Raw genomic sequence first — 12989 nt, 5'->3', positions numbered from 1 at the left:
TGACTGTATGTGTGCGCGCATGTTGGTATGCGATGTGAGTGCAAGTCCCCATGGCAGGCACTGAATCCCCTGGAGCTGGAGTTACAGGCAGTTCTTAGCCACCCAGTGTGGGTGCTGGGAACTGAACTCTGGCCCTCTGGAAAAGCAGCAAGAGCTCTACCCACTGAGTCATCCAGCTAGTTCCTCTTTCGTGTAATTTCTGAAGTTAGAGTAAAAGCAGGTTAATTTTTGAAGGCTGACAAGATGGCTCAGCAGGGAGAGGTGCCTGCCTTAACAAGCCCGGCTACCCCAGCTTGATTGCTGGACCCCACACAAAGATAGAAGAGCACTGTCTCTGGAGCTGTCCTCTGAGGTCACACATACACTGTGCATGCACAGTGAGACACTGCACAACAGTAATAATACAGTTTTGAAAATACAGAAATATTACTTAGCTCTTTGACCACAAATGTGTGGGTCATTGTTTGTTTTTTCTTTACTTCGGAGAGTCTGTGATGTAGTCAGTATTATATTGCTGTGAAGAAACATGACCGGGGGCTGGAGAGATGGCTCAGAGGTTAAGAGCATTGCCTGCTCTTCCAAAGGTCCTGAGTTCAATTCCCAGCAACCACATGGTGGCTCACAACCACCTGTAATGGGGTCTGCAGGCATACATGCAGACAAAATATTGTATACATAATAAATAAATATTAAAAAAAAAAAAAAAAAAAAAAAAGAAACATGACCAAGGCAACTCTTAGGAAAGAAAGCTTTTAATTAGGGGCTTCTTACAGTTTGGGCAGTTTAGTCCATTATCATCATGACAGGAAGCATGGCAGCACGCAGGCAGATGCTTGAACAGTAGCTGAGAGTTCTACATCCTGATCCATGGCCTGAGAGAGACCCTGTGCCTGGAATGGGCTTTTGAACCCTCAAAGCCCACCCCAGTGATACCTTTTTCCAACAAGGCCTTAATCCTTCTAATCCTTTCAAAGAGTTTCACTCCCTGTTGACTAAGCATTCAGATATATGAGCCTGTGGGGGCCATTCTCATCCAGACTCCACAGTCTGCAGCAGTCCAGATCTGGGAAGACCTGGGATATCTTAAGTCTAGTGATCTCCCAACATGCTCTTTTTTTTCCCCCAAGGTGAAGCTTTGTTTAGAACTATACTGCTTAAGTTTAGAATGGTACTTTAGCCATTTTTGGTGGTCTATGCCTGTAATCCCAGTGCTTAGGAGGCTGAGGTAGGAGGATCATGAATTTGAGGTCAGCCTGAACTACATAGATACCCTATCTCTAAAAATCCACAAAAAAAAAAAAAATTGTTTTTGTTTTATCCCCCTTCTTTTTTTTTTTTTAAATATTTATTTATTTATTATGTATACAATATTCTTTCTGCGTATATGCCTGAAGGCCAGAAGAGGGCACCAGACCTCATTACAGATGGTTGTGAGCCACCATGTGGTTGCTGGGAATTGAACTCAGGACCTTTGGAAGAGCAGGCAATGCTCTTAACCGCTGAGCCATCTCTCCAGCCCCTTTATCCCCCTTCTTCACCAGGAGTTTCTTTGGCCTACTTGGCCGTCCCAAAGCACCCAGTTTGGAAACCATTGGCATAGCGTGACCCCATCATTTCTCACAGGAGATCAAGTTAGAGTTAGGACACAGAGGTCATGTAGCTAATAGTGTCAGAGTGCACATGTGGCCTCTGCGTCCAGCTCCATTCTCCCGCCCTATGTGAACCTTCCTAAGTGTCCCAGCTCTACAAACATTTCATACTTTTGGTTAGGTGAGCTTTTGACTCATTGGCTGAAGGGAAAGGGGGGAGCATGGTTAAGAATTGGAAGGCAGCAGGAGGAGGCAGCTGTGTGCAGATGTGTTAGGAGGAGGCAATTGTGTGCAGATGTTAGGAGGAGGCAGCAGGAGGAGGCAGTTGTGTTCATATGTTAGGAGGAGGCAGCTGTGTGCAGGTGTGTTAGGAGGAGGCAGCTGTGTGCAGGTGTGTTAGGAGGAGACATCTGTGTGCAGATGTGTTAGGAGGAGGCAGTTGTGTACTGATGTGTTAGGAGGCGGCAGCTGTGTACAGATGTGTTAGGAGGAAGCAGCTGTGTGCAGATGTTAGGAGGCAGCAGGAGGAGGCAGCTGTGTGCAGATGTTAGAAGGCAGCAGGAGGAGGCAGCTGTGTGCAGATGATGTTAGGAGGAGGCAGCAGGAGGAGGCAGCTGTGTGCAGGTGTGTTAGGAGGAGGCAGCTGTGTGCAGATGTGTTAGGAGGCAGCTGTGTGCAGGTGTGTTGGGAGAAGGCAGCAGGAGGAGACAGCTGCATAAAGATGTCTTGTTCTAATTAAATTCCTTTTGGTGTGTTACTACATTTCAGGCACCGAGCAGAGGGCAGACTTGTACCTGGAGGGAAAGGATCAACTCGGGGGCTGGTTCCAGTCTTCCTTACTAATAAGCACAGCCACAAGGGCTAAAGCACCTTTCAAGTAAGTGCTCACCCTGTGCAGAGAGAACCTGCCTGATGAGCCTTTGAGTGCCCACCGGGTGTGCCACACAGGCTGGAGCCATAGATGCACAGCCATTGGCAAGCTGGAGGGCTGCTCTTCCTACCTCTAGGATAGGGTGGTCCCCGAGTCAGTGTTGTCCAGAAGAGGAGGTGCAGCAAGGCCAGATAATGCTGGGTTCATCTGTTGTGTTAGGCACAGGCTGTAAGCAAGTTCCACGATTCCCTCTTGTTTTTTGTTTTTTTTTTTTTGGTTTTTTTTTTTTTGGTTGTTTGTTTTTTTGAGACAAGGTTTTTTTTGTAGCTTTGGTGCCTGTCCTGGAACTAGCTATTGTAGACCAGTTTGGCTTCGAACTCACAGAGATTCACCTGCCTCTGCCTCCCGAGTGCTGGGATTAAAGGTGTACGCCACCACCACCTGGCCCATGGTTCCCTCTTGTATAGTCACGGTGGCATAAATACAAGCATTCTGGAGGCAGAGATGGGAGGATCTTAAGATCAAGGTCAGCCTGGGCTACGTGCAGACCCTGTCCCAGAAAGAACAACAGAAAGCAAACAACCAACACAAGGAGGAAATAAAAAGGGGAGAGACATAGCGGTGTGAGGACCTGTCACTCTGGAGCAGGGGGCACCTCCTACAAGATAAGATGGCGTGGAGTGGAGTGGAGTAGCCGGGCAAACGGTGGCAGGGAGATCACCGAGAGTGCAGGGAAGGACAGTGTGGGCTGGTAACGGTAGCTTGAGCTCGACTCCTGCTGTGGGACCCACAGTGACTAAGGACTGAGGCCCCTCTGGGGTGGAGTGCAGACGTACAGTGCTCACCCCCGTGCCACACACAGCAGAGTTCCCTGGGGAGGGCTGGTGACAGTAGCCTGGGGTTGCCCTGCTGTGCTCATAGCCCACCCTCAGGTAGCTCACTGACTGCTTCTATGTCGCTCTTAAAAACCAGAGGAGGGCCAGGCAGTGGTGCACACGCCTTTGATCCCAGCACTCTGGAATCAGAGGCAAGCAGATCTCTGAGTTTAAGACCAGCCTGGTCTACAAGAGCTAGTTCCAGGACAGGCGCCAAAGCTACAGAGAAACTGTCTCGATAAATTAAAAACAAAACAAAACAAAAGATAAAAACAAACAAGCCAGAGGACTAAGCATTGTTTTCCTTAGGTTGTCTTTCTGGAGGAGTTTTAAGGAGGGCTCTGTCTGCACTGCTCTCTGTACATCAGAGACCTGGAAGTGCTCTGATGCGCAGAAAGTAGAACACCACCCATTTTGCTGTGTTTAAGTGGAGGACTCCCTGCTTAACATCCCTGATACACGAATGTCGAGAAACAGCCTCACCCACAGTCTGCCAAGACGTACCTAGTGATTAAAATGACCCTCACACTGAACTCGCTTGTCTTCCTAGGACAGTGATGGTTCATGGGTTTACACTCGGAGAAAAAGGAGAAAAGATGTCCAAGTCCCTCGGGAATGTCATTAATCCTGACACTGTCATCAATGGAGGAAAAGTAGGTGTCTGACTGAAACTTATTTTCGTTTTCTTATCAGGCTCCTACATTAGCAATCCAAGTCTTCAATGGTTACCTTGGTGTGAACAGACACAACTGTGACTGCTAGGGACAGGATGTGCCAGGGATGGTGGCACAGCTACTTGGGAGGTAGAGACATGAGGGTTCCATGAACCCAGGAATTCAGGGCAAATCTGAGCCAAGAATAACAAATGGTTTACTATAATGTTTTAAACTTAAACTTGTGTGTGCACATGTATTTGAGGCCTTAAGGTGTCAGATTTTATTATGTGAAATTACAGTTTTATAATGAAGTGGCTACTTGGGAGGAAAAAATGAGATCACAAATTCTGAGCGCACATTATTATATATTCTTAGGGTGTGTACATTTTGAAGTGAGGATGGCCATCAGATCTGGGGTTGCTGGCCATTTGGTTAGAGTTGCTTTCATGAAAGATCTCCACGGTGTATTGCCTTGCTCCTTTCACACCTTGTGGTCACTGGGTTGCTAGGAGGTAAGGAAAGGGAAAACAGCTCTGCACCCTCCCCACCCCACCCCGGCCATCCTGCAGCTGCAGTATGCCTGACCCAGATGTCCTGGGTGCTGGGACAAACCTGCTGTCCTGCCTGCGTCTCGGACAGGACTGTCTCACTCGCCTTTTCGGATACATGGCCTTTGTGGGGCTTTGCCTGTGTTTTGGTGCTGATCTTGCACAGCCTGCATTTATAGTCTCCGGTGTCTGAAGAAGAGCTCTAGCTAAAGCCTCTGTTTCTCTAATTAGATATTTATATCAATTCATAAACTTTCTTAAGATCTCAGAAGTGCTCATCAGCTGGCCCAGCCCTGTCACTGTGGAAGGGCTGTAGTGTTCAGATGGCCGCCATGCGCTGTACTGAAAGCAGGCCCTTGTTCATAGCATCTTAGCCTCTGCTCATAGAGGAAGTGTGATGGAGAAGGAGACGCTTACATGTATTTTTTCAATGAAAAGGATCAGAACAAAGAGCCTCCCTATGGAGCTGATGCCCTGCGCTGGTGGATAGCTGAATCCAACATCTTCACTGAAGTGACCATTGGCCCCTCTGCACTCAGTGCTGCTAGAGATGACATCAACAAGGTCAGAGCTTCTCGCTGGAAGTTTATGAGACGCACATGAAAACAAACTACATGTGACCATTTTTAATACCCCATGTTAATTTTTTTAAAAATAGCAACACAAAGAAATGTCCATGCCTTTAATTCAGACTAATGTGTAGACCAGATAGCATATAACCATCTGTAAATAAACACATGGTTATTCACGTGTTTCTCTTATTGTCATAGCTTAGAAACACACTCCGCTTTCTCTTGGGAAATGTGGCTGGTTTTAACCCAGAGACTGATTCTGTTCCTGTTGAAGATATGTACGTCATAGACCAGTATATGCTGCATTTAATTCAGGATTTTGCAACCAAGGTCAGTATACAACAGGCTTTGGCAAGTAGCAACATCAGCACCTTTTCCGTAACCTTTAGTGGATGGTTAACCTTGCTAGAAGTCATAGCTAGTGCATCCCAGAATGTACACTGCTGTGCTCCACACAGCTTGAAGTGACTGCGATGAAACTTTTATGTCTTTGCTGAATTATCGTTTTGTATTTCTGTGTTTTTACATTAGTGTATGCGCACCAGAATCCATGTGTTAGAGGTCAGTGAATAGTGGGAGTTGGTTCTCTCCTTCCACCCTGTGGGTCCCAGAGATTAACTTAGGCTGTCAGCCTTGTAAGCATGTACCTTGCCTGTTGAGCTGTCTCATCGTCCCTACCCTAGCTTCTTTAGACTGCAGGAGTACCTGGTCATAGGCCCAAGCTTCCCTCACACCAGACTTCCAGACTTTCCTCTCAAAGATCATCTCCTGTCAGACAAGAGGAGAGATTAACAGTGACATTGTATCTATGGTCAGGAATAGGAGATATTAACGGTGACATTGTATCTACAGTCAGGAATAAGAGAGATTAACAGTGACATTGTATCTACGGTCAGGAATAGGAGATAATAACGGTGACATTGTATCTACAGTCAGGAATAAGAGAGATTAACAGTGTGTTGAAGGAGTTGCGGGCTGCGTTCCTGCCACCCAGCTCCCGGCCGCCTGGCTAGCTTATGCCCCGAAATAACAACACACAAACTATATTCTTTTAAACACTGCCTGGCCCATTATATCTAGCCTCTTCTAGGCTAATTCTCACGTATTAATTTAGCCCATTTCTAATAATCTGCGTAGCACCACTAGGTGCGCTTACCGGGAAAGATTCAGCATGTCTGACCTGGCGGCTGGCTGCATCGCGTCTGGCTCTGAGAGGAGCTGCAGTGCATCTGAGCTCACTTCCTCTTCCTCCCAGCATTCTGTTCTGTTTATTCCACCCAACTATGTTCTAGCCTATGAGGGCCAAGCAGTTTCTTTATTAATTAACCAATGACCTTCCTCCATCATTTCCCCTTTTTCTGTTTAAACAAAACAAAACAAAAAAAGGAAGGCTTTAACTTTAACATAGCAAAATTACATATAACAAAACAGTTATCAAGTAAAAATTACAGTTACAATATATCTACTTTGCCGGGCGGTGGTTTGCCGGGCGGTGGTGGCGCACGCCTTTAATCCCAGCACTTGGGAGGCAGAGGCAGGTGGATCTCTGGGAGTTCGAGGCCAGCCTGGTCTACAAGAGCTAGTTCCGCGACGGGCACCAAAGCTACAGAGAAACCCTGTCTCGAAAAACAAAAAAACAAACAAAAACAAACAAAAAAAACCAATATATCTACTTTATCTTTTATCATAACTAAGGAAAACAACTATAACTATCTATCTATTCTTCAACTCCATCAAAGACTCCAGAAGGATATAATATTACCTAAGTAAATGAGAAGTAAGCAACATACAAAACTCTAGAAATCACAGAGATATCTCGCTGCCTGAACAGTCATCCAAAGTTCCTCTGTACCGTTGGGGCATCCATCTTCGGCCTACAGGCCCATAGTTTCCAGCAGACATTTCAATGAAGCAGGAAATTTCAAAGGCAGTTCAGTCACTCTCTGCTGTGTCCTGCAGAGTGTCTTGCAGACTCTTTCATGAATCAGGAACCCCAAAAGATCATCTCACCTTTAGGCAAGTTCAGTAGTTCTCTCTCTGTGGGTTCTCTGTATCCAGTTTATACAATAGTCCAGGCAAGAGCAGTTTCTTGCCCAAATGGCTATCAAACTCCATAAGGTGCCTCTTCGATGCCCATCTTCTTTCTTCTTGAAGTAGATTGGTGCTGCCAGGAGCAGACATGTCTCATTGTCATGAAAAACCCTAAGTTATTAAAACATTTAAAATGCCATATTCTATAATCTTTGAAAGATATGAAGAATGTCTATCTAAAATATATCTATGTGCATCTAGAAAATCTAACTAACATAACTACAAGCTTGACTATTATTGATAATTATCCATTAACATCCTATATACATTACATTTTTACATGAACTACACAATCACCTTAATATCAGAAATACAAATACCTATAACAAAATTGACCTTAAAATCTATAGCAATGCAAATTATTCATACCTATATCATCTCCCCCTTTAAATATAAAAGAACATTTATAAACAATATTTGGGAACATGGGCGCAGTTATTTCTCTCCAAACTGCTTCCTGCTGAATGGGGTGTTGTAATTTAGGTCTTTCATGGTATAACCTGTGTACTAGGTTCATCTCACTCAGCAGTCGAGTGAAGTAATTTTTTGAAGGTGTTCACAGCAACCTTTCAGGAGGGCGTGGTCTATCATACCATATTGGGATAGAAGCAATACACAGGGTCTCATCGTCTGTGAAAACAAAAGAAGAAACTCCTTCCAAAGCATCATGTCCTTAGATCCAAATTTTTTTTTTTTTTTATTATTTTTTTTTTCTTTTTGGTTTTTCGAGACAGGGTTTCTCTGTGGTTTTGGAGCCTGTCCTGGAAGTAGCTCTTGTAGACCAGGCTGGTCTTGAACTCACAGAGATCCGCCTGCCTCTGCCTCCCAAGTGCTGGGATTAAAGGCGTGCGCCACCATCGCCCGGCCCTTAGATCCAAATTTTAAAGTCAAGGTATTTCCAAAATATCTATGTTGGATTAGTTTAGCAGCATTTATAAACAAATATCTTTTAGCATCTGTTGCTCTTTCCTCAGCATTCAAACAATTCAAAGAGAGCATAATAGCATACAGTATCAAAATTCTCTGTGTATTTTCCATCTTTGTGCAGCTTTGTTTTAATCTCTATTTTGTTTATTTTTTATTTTTTGCTTTTTGAGACAGGTTCTCTGTATATCTTTGACCTGGGATAACTCTGTCAACCAGGCTGTCCTTGAACTCTCAGAGATCCTTCTGTCTCTGCCTTCCAGGCATTGGGATTAAAGGCATGTGCTACCACACCTTGAAGTCACAGAAGTCAATCTCCCTCTGCCTCCCAAGTGTTGGGACTAAAGGTGTGTACTACCACACCCAACTACTTCCTTATTTTTGTTTTTTTTTACTTTTAAGAACTTTAACTTTTAGCCTGCATATATTTTTAACACACTGTAAATCATTTCGAAGTTTTCTTTGTTTTTGATGCTCTCTTTACTGTATCTCTGTTTTTCTGACCACATGAGTCTTTAAATTACTGAGCAATGTGGGTAGGATTAAAGCTGTGGCTTTGGTGGCTGGATCTAGCCATTCCTTAGCTTTCCAGCCTCATGGCAGAGGTACCCCTGGAGCCATTTTTACTGCCACAACTCTATGGCGTTTCAAGGTCCCTGACAGCAAGCAAGCTGCAGCATTCTGCCCAGAGACTGCACTTAGTTTGCCTGCCTGTCTGAAAGAGTCAGAATTTGCTCTGGCAGTAGGACCAGAACGCCAGCATTTTAAAACAGCACAACTTTTTTCCTGCTACGGCTGAAAACAAACAAGCATGCAGTCAGCTTTTCATCAACACTGTTCAAGTGTTCATGGCAGGACCTCTTAAATGAGCTGCAAGGTTTCACAGCTGAAGCTGAGCCAAGAAGCCTCTCTTACATGAGAGCACTTGCTTGCCTCTGGTAAGCAGAGCAGACCCGAGAAATTGCTGCTACCAAGAAGCCATGCTTTATACTTTCCCAAGCTTTTTCAGGCTTTCTGTGGATTCAGTTGTTCCCGCGTTTGGGTGTCATTCTGTTGTAGGAGCTGCAGAATGCATTCCTGCCACCCAGCTCCTGGTCGCCTGGCTAGCTTATGCCTCGAAATAACAACACACAAACTGTATTCTTTTAAAAACTGCCTGGCCCATTATATCTAGCCTCTTCTAGGCTAATTCTCACGTATTAATTTAGCCCATTTCTAATAATCTGCGTAGCACCACTAGGTGCGCTTACCGGGAAAGATTCAGCATGTCTGACCTGGCGGCTGGCTGCATCGCGTCTGGCTCTGAGAGGAGCTGCAGTGCATCTGAGCTCACTTCCTCTTCCTCCCAGCATTCTGTTCTGTTTATTCCACCCAACTATGTTCTAGCCTATGAGGGCCAAGCAGTTTCTTTATTAGTTAACCAATGACCTACCTCCAGCAACAGTGACATTGTATCTACGGTCAGGAATAAAAGCGATTAACAGTGACATTGTATCTACAGTTAGGAATAAGAGAGATTAATAGTGACATTGTATCTACAGTCAGGAATAGAGAGATTAATGGTGACATTGTATCTACAGTCAGGAATAGAGAGATTAACAGTGACATTGTATCTACAGTCAGGAATAAGAGAGATTAACAGTGATATTGTATCTACAGTCAGGAATAAGAGAGATTAACAGTGATATTGTATCTACAGTCAGGAATAAGAGAGATTAACAGTGACATTGTATCTACAGTCAGGAATAGAGAGATTAATGGTGACATTGTATCTACAGTCAGGAATAGGAGAGATTAATGGTGACATTGTATTTAGTCGGGAATAGGAGAGATCAATGGTGACGTTGTGTCTATAGTCAGGAATAGAGAGATTAATGCTGGTTCTTCATTTATTTCTCCTTCTTTTCATTTAGCCCGGGGCCCCTGTCGAGACCTTGCCCCTCATGATCATGTTGGGTGTTCCCTCTTCAGTTAAATATCTCTGGAAACACTATCATGGACACGATAGATGTTGACCTGCTTGCTGTTTCTAAATCTTGCCCAGTTGACAGTCAAGGTGAACCATCACATGGATGAGCCATGGTCTCTTTTCCCAAAATTGGCCATGTCTTGCTTTGGGGTGCCACATGTCGTAAACATACATGTCGATTTTCACTCAATGAGGGAACATTAATGAGTTCCTGGTGCTTTCCATTCTTTGCTATTTTAAAAATGATTTAAGCCAGTGAGATGACTCAGCTGATAAAGCCTGATGACTCAAGTTTGATCATCAGAACTAATGGTGGAGAGAACCAGCTCCCAAAAGTTTGTCCTCTGATCTCTGTATTCATACCTGGTTGCACATACATGTACACACGCACACCCCATAAGCACAAATACAAGTACTTTAAAAAAAAATTAATCCTCCTTCCCTTTGAGACAGAGTCATGCATGCTGTGTAGCCCTGACTGGTCTGTAACTTGCTGTGTAGACCCGACTAGATTCAAACTCAGATCCACCTGCTTCTGCTTCCCTGAGTGCTGGGAATAAAGGCATATGCCACTACACTTGACCTTAAAAAAAAATTAAATAAAAATTAAAAGCACTGTGATTCTATTACTTGGACTTAGAGGTGGGGGAATAGCTTGTTGCGGGAGAGATTTTCTAGCATACACGAAGTTCTGAAGTCCCTCGTCAGCCTTGGAGATTTAAAAAGCAACAGACCAGTGGCTGGGAAGATAGTCTGATGGTACAGAGGTCACTGTACAGGCATGAGGGCCCGAGTTTGGTTTCTAGAGCCCAGATCACATTGAAAACGTCAGGTGCAGCACAAGTTTGTGATTCTGGTGTTGGGACGTTGAAGACAGGTGGATCTTGTAGCTCACCAGCCAGCCAGAGGAGCAGACTTGAGGTTCAGAGTAGGGAGAGACCCTGTTTAAAAAGCAAGGTACATGGTTCCTTACTCAAGCTTGACGTCTGGCATTCATATACACATGCACCTACACATGAACATGCATACTTACACACACAAGACAAGCAACTATGCATAAGCCCTTCTTTCCGTGTTCTGCTGTCATTTCCAGAGTAGAGTAGTGATTATTTTGAGTAGTCATGTCTCTAGAATGACATTCTCTGGCTTTCTTGTATTCTTGCCTGTTTCTTGTATTCATTTTGTTTTCTTTTTTCATGTGTTTGTACGTGTGGTATGCCTGCACGTGTATGTGCTTGTGCAAGTGTGCACACACTGGCATGTGAGTATGTGTAAGCAGAAGCCTGATACTCCACCTCATTCTTTGAGGCAGGTTCTCACAATCAGATCATATCAGTTGGGCAGGTAAGACCGCTCAGCAGGTCAGGTGCTTCCTGTTAAGCCAGATGACCTGAGCATAGTCCCTGGGACCCACACAGCGGGAAAGAACCAACTGCAGGCTGTCCTCTGACTGCCACATGTGACCTGTAGCTCGTACACACATGACCCGGCCCCCAAATAAATGTAGTAGCAAATTTCTAAAAATAACAAAAGCGAACCAATAATCATATTTAAAATTTCAAGGGAAAGTCTTATAAAAAGAAAAGAAAACCCAGAGCTCACCCCATGCTGGTTTTCAGCCAGTGTGCATCAGGGTTCCTGCTCGGCTCCACGGTGAGGCTGGAATCACAGGCGTTGCTGGAGGCCCACCGTGCCAGCCCACCGTGCCCACCCAGCACTTCTGTGAGTTCTGGGCATCCATACTCTGTTTCTCATGCCTGTGCAGCAAACGTGGGGGCTGAGCCATTCCCCCTGAGATGCCAGTGAAGAGCTTGCTTCACCTGTGACAATGCTTGTTTTCATTGCTCATCCCAGCTTCCAAATTTACCCTTTCTTTGTTCTCTAGATTACTGACTCATACAAACAGTATGATTTTGGGAAAGTTATCAGGCTGTTAAAAGCTTTCTGTACCAGAGAACTCTCCAGCTTCTACTTCAGCATAGTCAAGGACAGGTAAGTATGATAAGCATGCAGTCCTCAGCAGCATCAAGGATGCAATGGCCATGGTGGGCAGCTGTAATTATACCCGGGATCTGGGGCCAAGGTTCACTTGTGTCCTGCCACTTTTACTAGCTTCTTGGGTGCAATTACAGTGCAATCTCAGTATGTCTGGAAAATGAGACAGGTAATACCTGTCCTTCTACTTCCATCACTCAGGAGGCAGAGGCAGAAGGCTCTCTGAGTTCAAGACCAGCCTAGTTGGGCTGGAGAGATGGCTCAGAGGTTAAGAGCATTGCCTGCTCTTCCAAAGGTCCTGAGTTCAATTCCCAGTGACCACATGGTGGCTCACAACCATCTGTAATGGGGTCTGGTGCCCTCTTCTGGCCTGTAGGCATACACACAGACAGAATATTGTATACACAATAAATAAATAAATATTTAAAAACAAACAAACAAAAAAGACCAGCCTAGTCTACAAAGAGTTCCACACCAGGCCAGCCAGGGTGAGACCTGTATCAAAACCTGCTGCTCATGTGCTTGCTTCCCATTGCAGTGAGTGACAGCTGCTGGCAGGTGAGGACCCAGGACTGCAGCCGTTTGTGTGACGGCCCCGGCTTTCACAGTGCTCCCACACACAGCTGAAGGAGAGGGCGTGCTGACGAGTTTGGCATAAGCTATCAACCCCAGCCTGTCACACGGCATCTCAGCAGCTTGGCCATAGGTTTACAACTCATTCTTTGCCTGAAAACCCTAATGGCACCACTGGGGATAGGGGTCATTTAAATGCTGCCAGTTACTTTAGTGGTTGTGTGCAAACAGTGATCTAGACTGTCGTCCATCTTAAAGTCCTTGGACAAAGCATGAGGAAACAGGTACATCTTTTTTTCCTTTGGTTTTTTTGAGACAGGGTTTCT

At 44.9% G+C, this 12989-nt stretch overlaps 1 protein-coding gene across 1 annotated transcript in view; it reads left to right on the top strand.

The window, feature by feature from the left end:
• The window catches only part of Iars2 (isoleucyl-tRNA synthetase 2, mitochondrial), a 43791-nt gene that overhangs the window by 25295 nt on the left and 5507 nt on the right, over positions 1-12989 (top strand). Inside the window, exons 15-19 of the mRNA XM_057770365.1 lie at positions 2358-2466; positions 3886-3988; positions 4978-5103; positions 5310-5441; positions 11981-12087. Coding sequence (XP_057626348.1) covers positions 2358-2466; positions 3886-3988; positions 4978-5103; positions 5310-5441; positions 11981-12087 — 577 coding nt within the window. The remainder of the gene's footprint in view (positions 1-2357; positions 2467-3885; positions 3989-4977; positions 5104-5309; positions 5442-11980; positions 12088-12989) is intronic.

This window comes from Chionomys nivalis, chromosome 5 (genome assembly GCF_950005125.1).
Source record: "Chionomys nivalis chromosome 5, mChiNiv1.1, whole genome shotgun sequence".
Classification (NCBI taxonomy): Eukaryota; Metazoa; Chordata; class Mammalia; order Rodentia; family Cricetidae; genus Chionomys; species Chionomys nivalis.
This window is presented reverse-complemented; position numbering and strand designations above follow the sequence as displayed.